This window comes from Scatophagus argus, chromosome 5 (assembly GCF_020382885.2).
Source record: "Scatophagus argus isolate fScaArg1 chromosome 5, fScaArg1.pri, whole genome shotgun sequence".
NCBI classification, from domain to species: domain Eukaryota; kingdom Metazoa; phylum Chordata; class Actinopteri; family Scatophagidae; genus Scatophagus; species Scatophagus argus.
Window position 1 is genome coordinate 20,587,251 of NC_058497.1, and position 23,003 is coordinate 20,610,253.

The 23,003-nt window shown below is 42.6% G+C and overlaps 1 protein-coding gene across 13 annotated transcripts in view; it reads right to left on the reverse strand.

Moving 5' to 3' along the window:
- robo2 (roundabout, axon guidance receptor, homolog 2 (Drosophila)) overlaps positions 1 to 23,003 on the reverse strand; it is a 294,014-nt gene that overhangs the window by 14,864 nt on the left and 256,147 nt on the right. For 8 of the 13 annotated variants that reach the window (XM_046389565.1, XM_046389567.1, XM_046389564.1 and 5 more), the window contains 14 exons: positions 20,898 to 21,103; positions 19,910 to 19,991; positions 19,657 to 19,822; positions 19,403 to 19,569; positions 18,080 to 18,201; positions 16,197 to 16,428; positions 13,135 to 13,259; positions 12,868 to 13,039; positions 11,631 to 11,819; positions 10,695 to 10,721; positions 7,790 to 7,832; positions 3,353 to 3,480; positions 2,226 to 2,498; positions 1,114 to 1,239 (listed from right to left, as the gene is read on the reverse strand). In XM_046389565.1, coding sequence (XP_046245521.1) covers positions 1,114 to 1,239; positions 2,226 to 2,498; positions 3,353 to 3,480; positions 7,790 to 7,832; positions 10,695 to 10,721; positions 11,631 to 11,819; positions 12,868 to 13,039; positions 13,135 to 13,259; positions 16,197 to 16,428; positions 18,080 to 18,201; positions 19,403 to 19,569; positions 19,657 to 19,822; positions 19,910 to 19,991; positions 20,898 to 21,103 — 2,058 coding nt within the window. The remainder of the gene's footprint in view (positions 1 to 1,113; positions 1,240 to 2,225; positions 2,499 to 3,352; positions 3,481 to 7,789; positions 7,833 to 10,694; positions 10,722 to 11,630; positions 11,820 to 12,867; positions 13,040 to 13,134; positions 13,260 to 16,196; positions 16,429 to 18,079; positions 18,202 to 19,402; positions 19,570 to 19,656; positions 19,823 to 19,909; positions 19,992 to 20,897; positions 21,104 to 23,003) is intronic. The other 5 variants (XM_046389569.1, XM_046389568.1, XM_046389577.1 and 2 more) reach the window with 3 other exon arrangements.

The following is a 23,003-nucleotide window of genomic DNA, read 5'->3' on the forward strand; positions in this document are numbered from 1 at the left end:
TTTGTTATCTTAGGACAAAGCCAGATTCGTGGTAGTTCCATTCTTTACGCTAAGCTAAGTGAAGCTTGGCTGTAGCTTATTTAACGCACAGAGGAGAGAGTGGTACCGATCTTGTTATCTAACTCTTGGCAAGAAAATGAATAATTTAGTTTGGAATAATTTTCTAAACTATCAGCCCAAGGCATCAATGACATATTATGCAGGGTCTTTTTTTGTTAATGTGTTTTCTCTTCATCTCATGTAATTATACTACAGCCTGTACCAAGCTCAGTCCGAGTCCGTCAGTAACCTCCATGTCTACGGGAAGAATCTGCCTGTAAGGCACGGCCACTTCGCATCCTTCTCTCCAGCCCCCTGTGCGCCAGAGCATTGAATTAGAGACCAGTTAAGGCAGTGGCTTGTAACTAGATAAAAGAGGAGAGTGGAGGGGAGGCAGGCAGAGGGCTGTCTTGGTGTCCTATAAATGACATTGTAATTCTCTGAACATGGGTTTTAGTGTAGTCAGCCACCATTAGGAGAAGAGGGAAAAAGGGAGGTATTTTTGCTACTTTACTCAGCCAAGCATCTCTAATGGTGTGTGTGTGTGTGTGTGTGTGTGTGTCTGTGGTCCATTCTGTCTGAAAGAGTCCCTTTGCCCCTATTCCTGTCTGCTCACTCACACAGTCAGAGACCAACCCTTTACAAGGACTGGCAGTGATGGCAGAAACCCAGCATTAGAACTTGCAGCTATATTCTGTCACGAGATCATAGTATTATTCTTTCTCTCTGACTTAAATGTCCTGTTTCTTTATGCTTCAAGAAGCTGTCAACTCCTATTCAATGATACAACATATTACAGCAAGGGTTATTGCACTCACAACTCCATATAACTACAAAAATGACTTTACAAAATTCACATGTAATGAACTGTAAGCAGAGGGAGCTGAGTGAGCAAAGCATCTCTGGTGAGGGAGAAGGGCGGTGTTCATAAAAATTCTCTTACATGTCAGGTTAGTACATGCAAATAACAGATCAATAAAGCAATTAAGACATCAGTCAATCATAAAGTCAAGCGGCAGAACCCCAGAGAGTGTCCCAGTTTGCTTTATAAGATTCTCTGCTGCGTAAACCAACCTGAGAGACTGCCGCTTCGCTCTGAGCTGTTGTGAGAGCTGGTGGTGCTGAAATCTTGTGATTGGTTGTGTGGTATTCTACTAGACAATCCTTCGGCCAATCGGTAGTCAGGAATGAAAAGGAGGGCTACAGTGGGGGTTAAAGGGCAAAAATCACAGTGGCATCAGGTGTTTGGCAGTTAGCACAAGCGCATGCAAACATGCAGTTAGAGCATTAAGCAAGCAGGGCATATTCAGCATTCATACATTCAAGAAGGAATACTTCATTCACTTTCTGATTTGCATGCAACAGACAAAGTTGATTTGTTTTGATTGGATTTTAAAAAAAAAAAAACCAACAAAGGGCAACACTTCAATTCATGAAATTGAATAAATGATTCAGTAGGGGAGATTTTAATTTAAAATTTGATCAGAGATTATCATACATAATCATATGTGGTCATACTTCTTAAAATAATGCCAGGGAGAATTAGAAAGGCTTTTTTTTAAGATCCGTTGCATTAAATTGACTGTATAAAAACTATAATGAATCTGTGTTAGAGTGTTGGAAAAATGAGATCATAAATATGTATATAAATACAGCTGAGCAATACTCATTACACCTAAGTATGGAATTCCACGTGGCTTTAACAAATCCTGTGGTAAATTTGCTGTAATTAATTTGGATTATTTTCTTACATATTAGTCAAGCTAAAATGGATTGGCAATTACTCTGGGACTGAGGGAAGAGAGGTACCATCATGAAACCCCAGGAAGAAAATCGCATGACTAAACTGTACTACTCCTTCATGACATGTCATTCAACCTTCAGGAGAAACCAAGATGATGTCTGCTGGGGGAAAAGTGACTCTTTTAAGCCAAACTCGTCCCGACCACAGAGGGTTTGGAAAGGTTTCCGATACTTTTGGTGGAAAAGCTTAAATTCCAAATTGCCATTTTGTTGCAAATGTAAATTTGTGGCTTTTCATATGCACTAATTCATTTTGTTTTTGATGTCCCAGGATAAGAAAAATGTCTTGGGCACATTATCATACATACTCTAATAACACTTGTGAGGCCAACAACATCCCTACAAATCATCATTAACATACTCATTTTCTCAGTGTAACTTACTGTTGTTGCAGGAGTTCTTGTCGGGCAGGGAGTACCCCAGGCTGGCCATCTCCTGCTTGGCCTGGAGTGAGGCCTTCCACTGGGCCTCAGGCAGGTCCACAGCCAGTTCGTGGATGCTGCTGGAGTGGAGAATCTGGGTGGTGGCATAGGGTGTGGCCTGGGATGTTTGGCCAGGGCTGTTGTAGTTGGCTTTGGTGGTGAAGTCTATGCTGCTGTATATGGCTCCATCAGAGAGCATAGTGCCTGTCTTATCTGCTTGTCCAGTGGGGAGATCTGGAAAAGAGGAAGGGAGGGAGTTTACAGGATAGCATTTAAATAAAAACTTTTTTTATGGTGGATAAAGAGGACTATGTCTATATGGCAGGCCTTGAATAACCTGGGATTCAAAAGCATGTGGTCCTGCAGTATTATGGAATTACAGTCTTGCCACTGGTGCTTTCAGGCCAGCTCAAATATTATGAAACAGCACTTAACAGGTTTGCGTCATTCCTGTCCACGTGTGTGTATATTCCACTTCCCTTCCATGTTTGTATGCATGAGGGATGGTGCTGCTTCCCTGCATGTGTGTCCGTGTGGTGACAGAGTAAGGGGGGGGGGGGTTGGGAGCGAGTGAGCGAGAGAGAGAGAGAGAGAGAGAGAGAGAGAGAGAGAGAGAGAGAGAGAGAGCTAGGGAAAGAGCAAACGGGCTCTTTTCATAGTGGTGCATGGTTTGCATGCCCAGCGAAGGGGAGATGATGTAGAGCCATGGCGGAAGTGTCCGCATCTGCGCCAGTCAAGCTGCGCCTGTCCTTCACGACTGGCTGCTCAAGACCATCCTTTCAAACACCCATCCACCCCCTGCTCCTCTGCCAGTCTCTCTCCTCACATTCTCTTGCTCTGAGGTATGGGCCATGACACCAGGCTGGACTATTTGCCATTACTCAGCCTGGTGACAGTGGAGGCCCTGCTGTTAATGCTCTAGCTATCCTCTCATGTGATATATAAATATACACATGGAATTTGCATATATGTACATGGTGATGTACAACAGGAGCTCTGGTGGAACAGAAAGGAGGGCAGGCCATCATCTTTCATTTCCTATGGTCTCTTTTTTTTTAAAGCCGCAGGGACAGCACCAGGGCACTCACCTCCTCGGCCAAAGTTACTCAGGTCATTGGGGCCCCCGGAGCTGCTGTTGACAGGCAGGCTGGTGGCTGGCCAAGAGTCCGCTAACCAGGGGTAACCTGGGTCGCTGGCATTCAGCAGGCCCGGCCGGCTGAGTAGAAACAGGATGAAACACTAGATTAAACATAATCTGTGAAATTACATTAACACTAAAGCTTCTTATGTAAAAAGCATTATTATGCACGGTTTAATTCTGCATTATGATACTGGATTCATAAATAATGAATAAAAAAATATGACAGCAATAAGAAGTGAGACAATGTGAAGGCAAATAAAAAAATGAAACATATGTTTAAATGTCAGTTTGTGAACAAGAAAGCGTGTTTGTGTAAGATAAGCTTGCAGTAAGCCACCGGAGCTAATGAAACACTTCCGAGATAGGGGAGGAATACTGCACGGATACATTTCTTCTCCCACAAAGTTGGAATTCCTTCAGGCAAGCACAGGCCTTTATCTCTCTGTTTCTCCTGCTGTGTCTTTGTCACATTCCCTGAGTTATTAATGCAAAAGCACACTGTGGAGACACTAATGCATGCATTAGCTCTCTGCACACATGTGCAGCAGCGAATACCCACATGTATTCTGTTTCCTTATTCATTAATATTACGTTTATTCTGCTGTGTTTTCCCATCAACCCCTTGTTGTGATGTCCAGACAGTCTAAATCTTATTTGATGAGACGTCAAAGCTCGGCTCGAGCCCACCATGACACGCCGACCCACTTGTGGGATGCCTGCACATGGGAGAGGGCAGCTCCATTTAACAGGTGTTGTGTTCCTCCTGAGGGGGTGAGAGCCATAAAAATCGGCCATTAAGACTTTAACCTGTCATGGGTGACTGCTGGGAGGCCATTAGGTTCACTTTACTGTACAATCACGTCTGAGGCTCGTTACCATGGGTAACACAGATGGAGTTAAATGAGAATGAGATTGAGTTAAATGCCTTTGTTTATATGACACTTCACTGATACGTCATATTCTACTTTGCACTGAAATTGATTAAAATGCAAAGAAAATTTAATAGATGAAAAAATAAACACATTTTAAGAGGACAAATGGCCAACAGAAATATTATAAGTATTTTGATTTTATTCATTGTTCATTGCAATGATCAGACAAGCACCACACGGTGAAGTGGAGGGCTTTGTCTTGTGAGAAACACTCACACCCCACTGACAGTACTCAACAGTGCTATATGTAGCATACTACACCTACACATGTGCGCTCTCAGAAGCTATGGAGCACTGTAGTTAGCAGTCTGGCTGCTTGATGGGGTTTTTTTGTCTTGGCTCCAGTGTGGTAACACGCTGGCTCTGAGGGACTCGGCGAGAGTCAAGCCCTGAGGACAAGGGCAGGTAATGGGTGCGCTGCAGTCAGTCTCTCCCTCAGCCACAGATTCTAATGAGAAGAGCTGTTCCACAGAGAGGGGAGTCCAAATGAACTGCAGCCCTGGCAAGCTAAGAGCCCTCACTGTGGTTTCTGAATGCCAAAACAGGCCCTCAGGGAGACAAGTCATTCAAATTGATGGCTGTGCATCAGACAGATGCACTTTTATAGGGTAATACATCTTTCCCCGTCCTTCCTGCCTCTGTCTCTAGCTGCCATGTTCCCCAACTGCCATCATTCTCTCTTGCCATACCATCTATCCCTAAGTCTAGTTTCCTTTATTTTCCCTTGTACACCTCCACCTCCTCTTGCTATCTCTCCTCCTTGCTTCTTGTGCACTTAACATCTGTCAGACTACAAATTCTAAGCAGCTGAAAAAGAAGAAGGCATCGTTCTCTATTGTTGACTCCAGCAAGACAACATCAGAACTGTACACTACCTGGATCCTGTATCTGTGACAATGTGGTCAATGTATCCAGTTCAAAAATACTGTTATAGAAATGAATTAGTTTTTACTACTGTAAATTGTTATTTAATCTTTCAACCAAATTAAATTTTTTCTTGTCTCTAAGTTGCTGTTGCATAATTATGACCTACTTACTTTTATATGACTACTTTTTTAAATCAATTTTTATTTATTTTTTATTATTTTAATTTATTCATTTTTGCTTTACGTGATACAGTACTTTGTATCATTTGACAAATATCCAAATAAAGGTATCAGAATCAAATCAAAACTAAATGAAGGTGTGTCCCTAGTCTAAGGTTCATTATTTGTCTATCTTCTGTGTTCCAGGAAGTCCTCCCTCGGTTATCTGGAGGAAGACTATTTGAAAGACAAGGAGCTGACTATGAAATGGCTGAAATGGATGAATCGTCCTTGTATGTGTCACACAGCAGTATTTCTGCTAAGGATAATTACAACAAGACTATATAGGATATATATATATATTTGTGATAAACAGTCCCACATGCATATGGGGTATACATGGGGTAAACGGGAGCCGGTGAACACGGCACACTGGTCGTATGTCTAATAAAAAGTCAGCACCTGACTTTTAATCCCTGCCCAACCGAGGATGGATGGCAAGCTTGGCAGATAAAATTTGATTTGGAGCATTTAGTCTTCCTGTTAGACATTTCAGTTACTTGTGATGGGGAGGAAACCATAAATACTGCCTAAGATTCCTGACACTGAGCTTCCCATAAATAAGCCAAGTGAGGGATATTAATTCCAGAGCAACTTCATAAATCAGGTGTTTATGGTCTCACAGACTAGTGAATGGAACTTAGATTAAAAGTCTAGACATTGGCTAACACTTAGAGCAATGGCAAACACAGATTACTATCTAGATTAACTCGCAGGCAACATGCTGTCATCTAGCATTCAGATCCTGGGATGTAAAGGAATCTCCATAGCAACAGAGTTAGAGAAACCTATTCACTGCCGTGCTCAGCTCAGTCTCCCTGCATAGTAGTGAATCTGCTTTGCTAAAATATTGATCAATGCCAAGATAGGAAGTTATTACTACCTCCTAATTACCAACTCCATATTGACAGGGGGATAAGAAATGAGCCCTTATCGGCTTTTATCAATTTCAATTGAGCAGCCAAAGTCAAATTGTCCAGGTCTACCAATCTGCAGCCTATTCATCTTCCATGAATCATTTATTTTGTGATCGATTAACTGTAATTGTTCAGTCAGGGCAATTTGGCAGGAGCCAATGAGAAACTGGAAACAGATGCAGCTTCATTTGCTATTGTCTAATTAATGCAATAAACATCTCATGTAACAAATGAACACATTTTCCTCTGATACTCTGCTACACATTTTCACTCTCAGTGCAGATGGGCAAGTTGCAACATCTGGGATTTGATGGCACTAGAGTGACTAACAGATCAGAGGCTCGCGTTAGAATAAGAGTTCCACTCTGCATCCTATTCCAGTGCTGAAAATTGTGCCAGTCGCTGCTACTGACTAAAGATATGACAAATATAGAGCATTGCAAATACAGACATTTCAAATCCCATTCGTTGGAGTGAGAATCAGAACCACTTAGGTGGAAAATTGAAGGAAAAACACTACAGCAGAAAGTAGACGAGAAACAGCATGGCAAGTAGTGCGGCTAATTCATTGCTGGCAGCTAACTGAACAATATAGGCAAACTTGTCCATTGTGGCATTCATTCACAGGCACACATTGAGAGGGTAAAAAAAAAAAGAAAAAAGTATCATTATAAAAATGCTGCAACCAGACTGCAGAACAGACACATTCCCAAAAGCCCAGAGACACACAGGGTCAGATTTAGTTGGCAATCTCTCACTGAGTGTTTGAGATCTGGAAGCTTTACCTAGTCAGGTGTGATAAGCAGTAGATAGACAGAAACCTGGGATTCTCAAGGGAGTCTCTTGAATACTCACAAAGGCTCAGTAACTGGTGTCATTGAGATGTGCCCTAGTCTCTGCAGCCCCTCTCTCTTTCAGCGACTTACACTGAAATGGAGCAGGCTGCATGGGGGTGCAAGCGGGCTACCTGCACACATCTCTCCCCTGGGTAATTATTTTTACATTATTACATGTGCTCAGATCCCAGCCGCCCACGCGAGGTGACAGGCAAATTTATCACTCCAGAGGGCTTCTGGGTTGCCTGTAGCTGGCAGCGGAAGATAAATGACAAAATAAAAGCACTCTCTGCTTAAATTGTTTCTGTTAATTCTGTTGAGGAGATTTATGAGTTCATCTATCGATGCATGAACGCGGAGATGTGGTAGAAATGTATATTTGCATGGCGATCTACATGGCAGGCACACAAACAGGTATTGGTTATCTTTCAATCTATCAGTCATTTATCAGTGTTAGAATCAAAAGAAGCTTGCTGTAGACCTGATGCATGACTGTGGAGGAAACGGTTGTGTTGAGACATGAAAAGCTTGGCACAGAGAGAATTAAATAATAAGGACGGAAGGAATGTTTTCATTTGCTTGTGATAGTGCACTTGAACATTGACCACACTCACCTTCCATTGCTCATCAGACCCCCATCAACTCTCTGGAATGTCACTAAAATCAGAAAAGAAAGAAAGAAGACAAGAATGGGAGAAAAAAGACAAAGCCAGATATTGAGTGTTTCTAGTATAATACACAGCAAACAACCAGGATTTATTTTCGCAATTAAGTTACATCCTCTTTTTAGTATTGTCTAGTTTGTCCTTGAAAAGCTATGTATTCATCTCTTCACTTTTTCTTACAACACTCGATGGCTGATGGATTCACTAAGGGATACAGATGTCCCTCTGTGTCCAATGCCTTTCATGAAAATTTAAAAAAAAAGTGCAATGATGAGGATTGCATATTGCTTTGCTTTGCATAAGTGGAGACGTCATGTGTTCCTCAAGGACAAGATGCCTGATGAGAGGCAAAACTCATTTCATTTTTCTTATTTGCTGCTGAGTTATTATCAGATTTGTGATTAAATCTCAACCAAAAAATGATTATAAAAGGCAGAGGGCTCATTAATCACACTGGGTTTTCTATCTGCAAGCGTGGAGGCTGAGTTACTGATCCTTCGGCAAGCTGGGCTCCCCAGAAGTCATACATGTGGCCTGTTCCATTACAGTGATCTATAGATAACAAGGACCACGCTCTTCGCCAGCGGTTAGTAAAACTCCACGGCTCAAAAGAGAGAGGCGACTGTGAAGAATTCATTTCATCTCTGTTCAGCGACCATGATGACAAAGCAGCACCGAGAGTTCTAAGCATGTAAGAACTTCAGTGGATCACAGGAGACACAGAGAAGCAGCAAGAGTTTTGGAAATCACCGCATACCGATGGTGTATGGGGTGGAGGGCTGGTTTACTCAAGAGAGAGAAGGAGAGCTGTTAGTAATTTGCCTCATTTGTTCCACATATGGAGATTAAAGAGAGACAGAGGCTGAGCATTCCCCCTCTCTTTTCTGTTTCATTCAAGTTGATTCCACAACAAGCCCAGGCATGGGCGAGAGAGGGGGCTTTTCTGTGGGTGACGTAGCAACACAGATGACAGGGAGAGGAAACTCCCACAACAGATTACAAAGGCTGCTAACAGGACATTTTAATACATCATCAACATTACCTAAACTCACTTAATCCAATTTTTTTTCTCTCATGAACGGAATCGTGGGACATTAAACAAAAGACGCACTATTTAAAACATGTCTAGTATACACGTCAGAACAGTTGATAGTTTATTTACTGCATTAAGGTATGAGCAACTAAACAGCAGCAAGTGGAATTAAGATACTTTACTGCTAACAAAAGTTTTAGACAGAAAAAAAAAAACCAACAACATTGTGGGTCTGCCTGAATCAAATGTAGCTTTGACAGCTCAAGACAGAGTTGGCATTCCTTATTCAGTCACAGCCAAAGACATTTCTCTTTGTTCCACCACCAACAAACTTGCATTAGAGAATTCTTTGTCGTTTGAGAGAGAGGACTGACAGGAGGAGGAGGTGGAGGCGAGGGGAGACTGTGCAGCGGGAAGGCCTCTGAAGTCCCTATCTGTGCTCAGGCACATTTCTGGGCTGCTGTGGAATACTTTTATGTTAGCCAGAGTGACATGGCGGCATTGCAGTGCTTCTTGCCTCCGTCTTCCAGATAAGCACTTTCTCCAATATGAATACAGATTAATCCCCTTTAATAAGAATTAAGGGGGGGAGGGAGGAGACATAATCAGCGTATAAAAATTCCATCAAATCTCCTTCCTGCTGGCCGTGTGCCTCAACAGTGTAGTGATTTACCTCTCATGTACTGACAGCTTTAGGAGGCTGAGACAGGACACTCTCGATACATCAACTAATTGTCAATACAGAGAAGAGCAGCACTTTAAGACTCTTCAGACGCACTCTGGCTCATATTCTAAATATCACCTCCCTCCAACTATAATCTCTGCCATATCTGACCTTGTTTTTTGCTTGCCACTCAAAACTTGCTTAGTGAGATAACCTGCTTCCAATTTAAAGCCAGGCAAGTTTCACCAAGATATTAACATGTTCCATAATCTGTTGTTACAGCTGCTGTAGGAAGAATTAATTGGGTTTTTGGCTGTAGGCTCCACAGGGACCACACGGCTACATGCTTACTTTACGGAAATATTTGTATTGGTTGAGACTGTTACGGAAACAGAGGGAAGAGCATTTTGTTGACCCGACTCAGTGTACCACAGTTATCAGCTATTCTTATTTTCTTTCAGTCAAGCAAATGGTTTGCACAGTACTGGTACCGCTCAGTCTTAATTCAGCACCGATGGTGATAACATGACACTGTTACACCTATCAAAACGGCTCTGCTTTAGCAGTAAACAAAAGTTAGCCAATGTAGCCACACGTGTAGTCGCAGGAGTGGGGAAAATTGTGACAAGTAAAGAAAACATAAAAGCAAATGGGAGGAAAAAAAGAAAAAAAACCAGTCAATTATGCTCGCCAGCTGTCTAAATGACACCTAAGGAGATCAGATATGTATATTATAACACGATCTGAGTCTCAAAAAGAAAGCAAAGATGAATAAGATTATTGGTGAAGGAGGTAAATGGACAGTCTTACCCTGCACCACAAGACTGCCACCAAAAAGATACACAAGACAGGATGAAACTTCATTCAAACACAGGTAGCCACAACATACATACTTAAAATACAACACAATATGTAAAGGCTGTGGGTTCGGCAGCAGTTAGGGCTTAAGTTTGCTGGGCTCTGGTCATGGCCAATAGCAAATCTATATCTTTGACTTGTAAATTTGCTTGACTGGTTAGTTAAATTGCCTTCAAACTCATGAGGTTTGAATTTGCATTAGCCATGACCATCAAGTCTGACAATCCAAGCACATATAAGCAGGTAAGAGATGAATCTGCGTTGAATGGGGTTGAGGAGACAGGACAAATGAACAGTACCTGCAGGGGTGAAGGTGAAGGACTGAACTGCAAAACAAGAAGACAGAGAAGTTGTGTGTTAAAAGCCTGCAGAGATAAGCGGTGCTTTAGGGGTATCTGCACCCTGGGGACGGGGTCAAAGCCCAGAGGTGCTGAGGATCGGAGAATGTGAGACCACATCGTCACCCAGTGTGCAGAGCAACAGCCAGGAAAGCAGCCAGCTCAGAGGCCACAGAGGTGTACAGACGGCACAAACCAAAGAACACACAAACACATAAAATGTAACAAACAGAGATGAAGAGCAAATTAACCAAGCTTATAGAAGCTGTCGCTGTACATGCTGTTGTTGTTGTTGCTAAAAATAATAAGAAAAAAATGGCGGCATAAATATGAGTTTCTCTCTCTGCTTGTTAATAAGGCAAGAACTAATATTAGAATACTGCAGCTCTAATATGTCAGTTCATTATCATTTTCTGCTCTCTAATTAAATCTTGTACCATTGGCAGGGTATGTGGACTTGGTGGTTGCTAGTATTGACTCGGGGGGTCGCTCTGTAAGATGTCAGGGTCAGTGTGTGGGAGGGGAACTGGACAAACTCCAGCTTCAGTGACCAGCAGAGAGTCCAGTCTGCCCACTCAGCTCGACCACCCTGGGCTATTAACCAACACCGTGGGTGGATTTGTCAAAAACTGTAGTCCTCTAGAAATGATTCACACTGACATCTGTCTTCATGTTGAGCTCTAACAACCTCACTGTTAGCATCTCCTACAACATTTTATCCAATATGTACTGATTGAAACTACAAGCTGATATCACAGCCGTAACACACTCTTGCTTTGACAGAGAAACAAATGATTATTTGTTGGAACAGTGGAATAATTTCCATTGTTTGCTAAAGAAGGGCAGAATGTCAGTGAAAATTTGCCTAAGCGGCTGTGAATCTATGATCAGTCTAACCTGCGTAGTTGCTCAGGCCCTTTCTCTTCTTCCTCCTCCAGTAGAGCCAAATGCTGAAGCCCATGAGGATGACCCAGCAGGCTCCTCCAATGCCGGCGATAAAAGCAGGTTGTTTCACCACGTCGGTGATCTGTTCTGTGATACTGTTGTTCCGGTTTCCATGTATAATCACGTCTCGAAACTCCTTACCTGAGGGGCACAGGGATAAACAGCCTAAATTAATGCGATGCTGGCTGGACGGTTACTGGAGAGAAACGAGAAATAGCAATGCTTTTGAGTATGATCAACTGCTTCGAGATGTAAGTTAAAACAACTGCCCGCAAGATCTTAAGTGCTTGAGAACGTCCCATTTTTTTTTCTGTGCAGAAATAATACCTATAGATACATCAAGGAAGGGTTGGGGGTTAGATTAAGCTCAAAGAAAGTAGGTCTGTTGAATTATAGCAGAGATACTGACCAAAGGAGCAGGACATAGATCCAAAGGATGTGCAGTGAAATATAATGTACAGACTGGAAAAGACAAAGCCTAAAAGCCTATAACAAACCCCAGGTGAGCAAGTTGTTTGCTTAGCTCAGACCCTAATTCACTCCATTGCCGGTAAAACACACCATGTGAAATGAGAGGATCCTGGACTGTATTGATCTCCAATCGCAGCTCACCTTGACTAGCCTGCTTGACAATATTTCTTGGAGCTTGACAAGAGCACAAACAAATGTTCCCACAGACTGACGGGAACAAATAAATACTCATAAAGATAAACATGCACGTATTACGTATATTTTCATGCATGAAAAGCTGCACAAACACTCTTCATCTTTATATTACTCTGTGACCACAAGAACACACACCCATTCGCACATCCACAGACACGCAAACACACAATATATTACCGCAAGCTTGGGTGTCTGCACTCTGAGATGGATTATGTGAGCGACACTGGGGAAATAAGAACATGCTACGGGCCAAGCCATCAGTTATGGGTCAAATCAGGCACAATCTGCCTCAGCTCCACATAAATCATAGGGGGTCCGACCACATATCAAAATAGTAGCATTTTAAAAATATTATCCATTTGGAAATTTCTTCTATTTAGTGGAAATATTCACACTATTGGTTCTATTGCTGAAATCATCTGCTAACATGCAAACAACATTATTCATGGTGAACACTGACATTGGGGAAAAACTTACATTGGAGGTTGATAAGTTGTGAATGCTTTTTATCAATCCATCTTACCAATGATAATAGACTGAGGTTCACTCTTCACTCCAACCCCTGCACTGGTGCTGGCAGCTACTTCCACTCGGTACACCACCCCAGCCTGCAGCCCGCCCACCACCACTGACCGTATGGCCGCATCCACCGTCTTATTTACATGGAAACGTGTCTCATTCCCCAGACACCAGATCTAAAGGAGAGAGAGGAAAAACAGAGAGGCAGTTGATTCCATTTGGCTTCAAATATAAGTTCAAAGGGAATCGATGCTGACTCGCCGGGACAAACCTTGTACTCTTGGATGATGCCGTTCTGGTGGTCTGGTGGAGGGGGGTCCCAGGAGATGCTAATGGAAGTGCTGTTCTGATTTCCCACAGTCAGGACTGTTACCTGCTGAGGAGGAGCACTGGGAGCTGAAAAAAGGAGGCACAAAATAACCAGGTCAACAATCAAATACACTATCTAGCAGTACAGGTGGCAGAAGAGAATTTAATCCTTAGAAACAAGCATATTGGGATGCACAGCAGTATTGCACATCTGAGTGTGTTTGAGCAGGAGCTCTGAAATACATGCACACGAGTGAACAGATGCAAACACAGACCCACACACATGCACAAGAATGCTGTTTTTTTGGGGGGGATGGTACAGGTGGCTGAAGGCTGTCAAGATGTCTAATTAGAGGGGGATTTACATGAAGACCAGGGCAGGTTTGTCATGTCTATAGCATTACTGTTTCACTATGATTTAATATCTAATATTTCTTCTGCTCCAGCCTGTTGGATTTGCACAGAAAATACTGGTATTGATTTATGGAGTGACAGCCTGGCACAGTGAGGTGAGTGCTCCAAAGCTAAGACTCCGGCACTGACCGGGCCAAGGTGGTGTGCGGGTCATCAAGCTTATAGGATGAAGCACAGACAAGAAGGAAATATGAAAAAAAAAAGGAAGGAAAGGAAAGGAAACATGGACTCAGTAAACATATTGACTGATTCCATCGATCAGCCAAACGAAACTAAAGCCTGTACGTAGGGATCAGAGGGGAGCTTCAGAGCGAGGCACATCTAAATGAATCGGCTCTGTCCACAGGCAGACAGAGTGGACAGAAACAAGACAAGTCAAGCTTTCATAAACCTCACTCTGTTGTTATTCTGATGGCAACAATCTTCTGACCCCACAAGGGGTAACAGAGAGAAAATAAATAACAGTTGGCCCAACTGGAAATAACGTTTTAAAAATAATGTTTTCTCATTTCCGCAGTGGCTGGCAGGAGAGCGGCACCACAGCAGAATACTGACAGGTCAATTACTCCTGGGCTGACTCTCCCTCACCTCGCCTCCATCCAAAATGGCACATGTCACCCTGTAAATCTGTGCTCATCCCTCAGCGCGATTGGCCACACCGGCCCCCAGAGAGCCAGGAGGCCCTGGCATGGTGGAAGATGAATGGGTCCAATGATGAACCCAACACCTTGACCAGATTAGAAACAATCTACCAAGGGAGCATCTGATCAACCATCATGCTCAGGGCTCTCCAACGCTGCATTACATCCAGGTGACGAAGTGCTGGATTGGCGAGCAGCAGCCATCAGAGACAATGTCATTCAAAGTTAATGTTATGAATGATTTAGCAGCTTATTATCATGCATATTTGCACTAAACAATACACATTTTTCATTAGAGGCCTTCGGAGGCTGTGCTAATAGAGCCATTAGTGGAATGATGTATGGCAGGCAGGAATGTGACCCCCTGTCTCTCACGCACACACATAGTGCTGCACAGCATGATGAAGGAAAACAAAGCTATCATATCCATACAAAAAAGAAGCCCATAGTTAATGCAAAGCGGTGAGTGGTGTGGGAGGAAATCAGTGAACCTTCCCCAGAGACACCGTCAGCATGAGTGACTGTTAGTCCACCACAAATTAACATCTGTACAAATATTACTGATCCCCCTTCCTTCTAAATAAGCGTTATTTTGCATTAACAATGGGCCTCCTTAGTGACTTCTTAGACAATAATTCAGAGAGAATCAGATGGCAACCATGGATGGAGTTCATTTATCAGCCATGACATGACTGTCCAGATGGAAAGGGAGAGAATGTGTGAAAAAGGAGGAGGGAGACTACAAAGATGGACAAAGCATTGGAGTGCTGAGCATACTATAACCCTGTATCCATCTGGACCTGCTCTGGAGATTCTATAATTGTATTTGCTAATGGTCAACTACGTTTTAATCACCCTCTGAACAAGACTTCTCTGTCCATCTCACTACCCTTCTCAGTAGTCCCAGAGTCTCTGAGGAACCTGGAGCTGTGTGTTTGAGGGAGTATCAGCTATGACCAGCACAGCGATGGGGTTGTGACAGAAATAGAAAGTGTTCAAGTTCTCTGAAGGACTGGGATGCAGATAGAAGAGAAGCAATGAGAGTTATCAGTATTGGTAATAGCTGGGACATGCAGGTTCTGGTGGCCTTAGGGAGAGGTGGTGTGCTGGCATGTATGTGTTTACTCTGTGTGGGAGACTGCGTGTTGGGGACAGCTGTAATGTGATGGCAGTTCCACTACAGCAGCGTGCACACTGGCTGGCCATGGGAGATTTGGTCCCTCTGAGGAAGGGAAAACAAATGGGCCTGTCACACAGACAGGATGTGAACTGTCTCCTATACATGCAGGCCTAAATATGTTGTGGCAAGATGGGCTTTGTCTCCAGTATAAAGAGTCTGTATTTGTTATTTTGTGCTGCTGTATGCACATACTGTGTGTCTTTACTTCAGATCACATCATAATTTAATTTCAGTCAGCAGACTCGAAGGTTCAAGGGAAGCTGGTGCAGCGCTGTTGGATGCATTTCTGTTTTGGCTTAGGTCAAAATAGTAAATTCATCCAAACACAGACCTGTGTGTGTGTGTGATGTTGTGCCACACTGCTCTGTAGCCTTGTCAGTGCCTGTATGAATCAAGCTTTGGGCGACAGATCATATTCGCAGGAGGAAGCGTGTGCCGTGGCCAATCACAGCTCAGGCCTGTGGCTGCGGGGTGATGGATTAGAAGAAGGTTGGCACTAACACCACCAATCATAAACAAAAAAAGCCACAGCAGGAAGGTCAGATGGACAGGCACAAACATGCGTGCAGACACAAACACATTCACACATATACCCTCAGTTCTCAGTATCAAAGGGAGGAACAATGGTGCCCGTTATATTATGACAAAAAACAACATGAAAGCTGCCTATGGGGTCATGTGTCAACCATCATCTCACATTTGTGTGGATGCACACACAGTTTTACTCACTGTGTTGTATTGCTCCAGACATGATATCAAAAATATTCAGGACACGGTTCTTCTTCATACCTTCCTCAGTCGTGCGTGCCGTTCTGGATTCACTGTCCATGCCTTGAAACTCGTTGAAATACGGACGGACCTTGATCTCATACACGATGCCTTTTTTTAGTGCAGAGAGGATGACACTTCGCTCAGAGGGGACCTTCACATCCTGGGTCTGCCAGGATCCCGGTGAAGGCAGTCCTGATGTCTGCCTGTACAGAACCCGGTAACCCTGGATGAACTGGGACTGACGATCCACCTGAGAGAGGGAATGATGATAAGATGACTGCATTTTGGTGCAAAAAGAACCACACACGGAGGACTAGTAGATGCTGATCTGATCTTGGGACATTGGCTGGATAACATAAAAGGATGTTTTTCAGCAATGAACTTCTTCTGGATGGCATTCATGATACTTTAGAGGTTGCAACTCATTTAATGGGCCTTCCATCACCTGCTATGACACACTTATTTCAATTAACACCCTGACATTACCTCATATAACTGGCTCGCAACCTCAGAGTGTTCCCTTGCCTACTAAAATTACTTCCTTTAATGCCACCTTAAAGGACATATGCATGTCTCGTATGTATTATAAACACTAACTAGTGACACTGGAAAGCAGGTCCCACCACGTCTAAAGACTGCCTGTGAGTATGAAAATGTCATGCGGCAACAAATACAGACACCCTGGGGACATGGGGAGAAAACACAGCAGAGGTGGTAACAGCAGATCTGTCCCATAGAAAAGATGGAAAGACCAGAAGTGTGACAGCAATGCGCAGTCCACAAAAGACCCCTCTCTTAAAACTTGGGCCCATTTAGCTAGACAGAAAAAGCAAAATTTATGCAGAGGAGGAGCAGGCACATAACTCATTGTAATGGCTTGTTAACAGTAGAAGAAGTGAGCGGGGCTTTCAAGTGGGATATTAAGCAGCTGTTTTCACTAGTGTAGCCCGAGTAAATCAGGAAAATGGATGCATGACTTTTATTAATGGAATGATTTGGGAATATAAAAGCTCTCAGAGAAAGGCCCCTCTGTTTACTGAAAGGGTCCCTGATTGATTAGGTAGCCATGTTTCCTGTTGATTGTAAATTACAATCATAAAGCAATGCTTTACCATTAAATTAGCAGCCCAGTCTCGGGGTGAGACTTATTACAGGGGTCAATAAACATGTCACCTGGAAAACTGCTAATGTGGTACTTTTGAAAAAGGAAACAGGCACTCCATGCCACTAAGTGACGGGTGTGTACTGTAAATACCTGGACCTGAGTGATATATAGCACCACAATTTTAATAGAAAAGTCTAATTTTCAGACATAATGTGCTGATTCTTGTGGTGAGGAAATGTGTGCACATGCATAGTGGAAGGCATGTGTTGTTTTGTATTGTTTGTCTGAATGACTGTAATAGAAGATTGATGGATCACCTCATAGCAGCAGGGAAATAATAAAAAAAGAAAAAACAGGAAAACTTGGGTTTACAAAACACAGTTCAACCACAAACATCAATTCCAATCCAGTTTTATATCTGCAAAGTGTGTGTTTTAAGAGGGATGCAGCTGAAGACATAAGGAAGATTTATGAACAGCCAGATGTCTCTGACATCTCTTTTGATGTTCAATGTGCAGTTAAAAGAAACAATTTTTCAGCTATTTGATGTTCAGTTACTTTTAAGTCACCAATTATAATATTTCAAAGCTGCCGTCTTAGGGAACAACCTGACTAAAATTTCCTGACATAAAACCAATGATAGCCTGAAGGAGCAGCTTTTTAGGTTTAAAGAGGGATCTTTCAGATGAACTAGCTTGACTTTATGACTCAGGTTTTAAAAATCCAAGATGCAAAAAAGTGTAGTGTTAGTAAGACAAAGTTGTATCCTGTATGCCTCAAGACATGCTGCACTTACTGTCCATGTGACCTGAATGGTTGTGGGACTCAGGACGACTGGGTTGTGCAAACGAACTATGACCTCTCCAAGCTCCTTCTGTACATGCCTGTGGTCCACACCTTGAGCCGGAGGACTTATATCTATGATAGAAACAAAGAAAAATGCAAAATAAACTGATGCCCACTTTTTCTTCTGCAGCGTGCACTCAGTTCCTCACAACAAACCTTGCTTCATCATAGTTAGAAACTAAATGGGAAAAAAGCGACTGAATAAACCAATCAGTTTTTAAAACAGAAGTGTACATTCAGTTATCACAACCACATTTGACAAGGAGCAACTTCATCTGCATAAAATGGCCTCACCTTTCACTTTGTATTAAGGCACTTGTCTGGTTTACACAAAAGACAAGCAGACTTGGACTGGCGAAGGTCTTCAGATGTGTGACTTGTCTGCACTCACTTAACAACCACATCAACGACTGAACCATGAATGCACAATCCCATGAATGGACACTATGACACAACTTTTCCAGCTCATTTCCCATTTTGCACATGCATATGTTTCAAGTTACAAGCAATAAAAAACTCCACAGTTTGAGATACCGACTGTGGTTGAAGCAAGCCACATTTTGAACAAAAAACTCTCAAGAGGAAATAGTTTTTGAAAAAGCTTCATTCAGACAACCCAACACAGTCATGAATCACAGGCAACACTAATAAGGCAACATGGGCCAAACACAGTCAAAAAGAAGTGACAAATCAATTCGTCATCACTGCGAATCACTGTCAATAAACCCATCGATATATCACGTTGAGCAAACCGACTCTTTTTTAAAAGACTCTCTTGGCTTGAACTTAACAAAGCTCGGCCAAAGGTTGCTTTTTTATTATTCATTTTGTACTGGGGACTTATCATATCACTGTTATCTGGAGACTGTGGTCTGTCCGGTACAGTAATCAAATCTTCTTTTGCTTTAGAGGCAGTCATTTTCTCCTGTTATGATCATTAACATAGCAGGGCTAGCACTAACTCAGTTAGGCCTTCCAAAAGTAGATATGCTTATTTTACATAATTGCTAAAGTGGAGTCTTGATGAGCTGGAATGAAATGGAAGATTTGACCTCTGGAAAGTTCTACAGCGTTTCATAGCTATTCACTGCAGATTGCTGAGAGGGGCTGATAAGTATCACACTTTGAAGGACAGCACATTGACTGTAACCTATCAGCAGAAACAGAAATTCTACTCAGAAAAAACAGTGAAAGTGATTATGAACGATTCTGAAATAGCTACACATGTATCCAATATAACAAATTCCTTTCACATGAATGTTATATAAGGTACCTTGTGTCCTGACAGGATCAGACATGGGGCTTGGATCACTCAGGCCCTGGCTGTTGACTGCTCGGACCATGAATAGGTAGATGGTGTTGGGGCGGAGGCCTTTGACAGTAAACTGGGTGGTTTTGATATGATCTGCTACTGTTTGCCAGCTGTTGCTCACTGATTGACTGTAATGCAAGAAGAAAAAGGAAGGTGCATTGACAGTAATTTTCAACGTGTTTTCACAGTGAGTGAGGATTTAATGAAAAACAAACCTGAATGCCTCAATGACAAAAGAGGAGACGGGTGAGGCCCCAGCCATCCCAGGCTGCCAGGACAGGGACACACTGTTCTTGGTAACATCCGTGACCTGAGGTTTGGACGGTGGGCCTGGAAGCTCATTCTCATTTTGGGTTTTCGTGACCATCACTCCACCTGATTCTGGAAAGAAAAGTCACTTCATTTAATTTAATTGCCAGTTGATGGTTCTGTACATAAAATATCTAAAATCATTAAGCCATCTTGTACCTTTGACTTCCAAGAAAGCACTCCATGATGTTTCACCACTGGAGCTAGTAGCAACACACGTATAGATCCCAGAGTCCGAAAGCTGGTGTAAAGTCGAATACACATGGATTTATGATTAAAAACAAATGGATGAATGCTAAGAGGATTGGCATACAGAGCCTGATCGCTCCAGTAAAGGGTCAATTCATTTCATACACCCTGAGAGCAGCAGCAGTGACTGAATACATGTGTTCTTCCTATCACAGAAATACTGAAAAGCGATGGGCTTTCACTTCATGAGCGAGCCTTGTGCTGGCCAAACTGCGTGTCATTTCTGAGTGCCTCAAAGTGCTGACGCTAATTTCCTAATGAATTCCATTTTCTACTCACCATCCTTCCATCACTTTTCCACTCCCCCTCCTTATTTCCCCACTGTCCTGCCGACCACAACAAAGCCAGGCTAATTAATTTAGGGTGGCCTGCTGGAACCCCCTGGACCGATGACAGCTGGCTTGTCTCTCCATCCCTCTTAGGAACTTTGGTTGTTTGTTGGTTTTTCTCCCTGTGCCTTCCTTCCATTTATTAAATAACATGTCAGTGGTCGGCAGCTTTGTCAAGCGTAATAGATATTCCATTGAGGCCTCCAAGTGGGGAAAGGAAGATGTGAGCCTTTTAAATTGAATTTACCCTAAATGTGTATGTGTGTATACATGTGTGTATATATCTGTAAGTGTATACATGTTTCTACCGTACAGCTGGAGTCCTTCCAACCCCGCATGGCTGAACCCATTGAAAGCTGCTGTGCCACTAAGTGATACTATTAGACAATTAAAATCAATGCTGCCTATTCATCAATTTAAGGCATCATGGTACCTTGCTCATCCAAGTTCTGCTTAAGCCAAGCCTCCTGAATTCAACAAAAGCTTGTATCCTGCAGTGTTGCAGGCATGAGCATACTAAAAATCTTAAAAAACTAACATGCAGTAACAGTGACAATGACATCCGTTACCTTGATGTTTTTGATCTGAAGGCTGCCCAGCTCCTGCAGGGACATGCGGGGGTCCTTTCCCAACAGACTGACCCCATCCTTCAGCCAGCTGATGGAGGGGATGGGATCTCCTGATGCTTGGCACTTCAACAGTGCCAAACTGTCCACCCCGAGTGTCTGATTGGACGGGCCTTGGCGAATTATGGGTGGTGGCCTGTCTGTTAGCACTATGATACGAAGACAACAAAACGTGGTTCAGGTGGATAATAGTGTTCACATATGGCTCCTGACTGTAAAATAAACAGAGTGACAGCATTGTTCATAAAATGCACTAGGGGTGGATGTGGCTATCTATCATAAAGGCAACTATTTTCTCTGCAGGTCTTGTAATTGTACCACAGAACAATGACTATATCCTGTATTTCCAGGAAGCAGAGAAAGAACAGCTGAGTAGTGTTTTCTAGTCTCATTGATGTGGCAGAGGAATGCTAAAAAGCTTCCAGTTACTGCCTGCATAGCCTTATTTTTATACACTACTCTAGACTGTGGTACAGTGTAGCGGTGAGACTCTTGCCTATTGACTCAGTGTGGTTCAGATAAATACTTCATTATGTGCAGCATGGGGCACATTAAAAGGTGAATTTCAAATGCTAAATGTTACTGCTAACCGCCTAGTTATACAGGGCATGAACAGAGTGAAGAATGAAATCTTGACTAGAGATATCCAGAGAAAAAGGCACTTTTATATTTTGTTCTTATTTCAATTTAGATGAATGCTGATGCTGTGATGATTTCCATTTACACGAGCAAATTCATTTGTTAGAATGTGCCAAAAAAAGCCTGTGGGTTCCTTCTGTGAAATAGTGAGTATAGAGGTGATCTCAGAGAGAGTTAGAGCTCTAGCATGCACACAGGCAGTTTATATATTTAGAGTTGAATAATGTGGAGTCCCCCTGGCATCACAGAACCCACATTAATTAGAAGGTATGGATTAATGATGTCAGACCTGCAGGGGCTAATTACCAAGTCTACCTCAGTAACCTTTCAACACATTATCACACCCTCTCTACTACCCCCATTTTCTCTCTAACAGCGACATCTGACAAAAGGAAGTGATTCCAAGTGATACACTTTTGCACTCCTCGCTTTGGGTAACCTATGACAGAAAAGAGAAAAACTGTGCAGAAACCCAATATATTATCTACCATAAATCAAATGACATTAATCAATTTCGATAATTATATTTCACTTTTTTTTCTTTTCTTTTTTTTTTAGCTCTCTGGAACATTTTTGCTCAGGCAAATCCAATCATATGAATCAGAAGTGATAATATAAATCAGACACTAAGCAAAAGAGAGGATTGAAAGCACCTGCTACTGGCCAGGGACTCGCTACGCTGCAATTTTTTATCTCATAAACACACCTGAAGTTTTCTGTCTGCCACTGCCTTCACCTAAAGATTTACATCAATATTATAAGCAAAAATAATGCATTCTGTTTCACTGCCAAATAGCCTGAATTATGTTGTGCATCCATACTTGTTAATAGGTGTGAACTTCACGACTTCAGTGTTTTCCTTTTTAAGAGCAGAAAGTAAGTTATGACTAGTTTTGACCCAAGTACAAGACATTGCCAGGTCCAGGGACTTGATGTGCCTGATGTATGTGCTGATGTCATGTAGGAGTGACAGAGGGAGGAGGTGAGGCTCAACTAAGGCCTTGGGTCTCTGGATCAAGAATTTCTCATTACAGATCTCCTTGAACTCCACAGACTGTTGTCAGGGCTCAGGGCAGTAAATCATATGAAGACTGTGGCAGGTGTGGCCATGACCTTACCCCGGCCCTCCTGCACTATTTCCTCCTCTTCCTCCTTATTTTTTTTAGACCTAATACCTGTCTTGCCAGCAAGCTTTAATTTGCAGATTTAAACACAAAAAGATGTGGCACATACAGTAAGAACCAAATGAAATAGTCGACTGTTACATTGACCACTTAGCTGTAAAATGTGACCACATATCGTTCCAGGCAATTGAAGGACATTCCAAATTTATATGTGCAACAGAAACATTCCTGCTTCAGACAAAAGGTTGAAAAGCGTCCTGTAGTGTTTTTAATCTTTCTGCTAGCA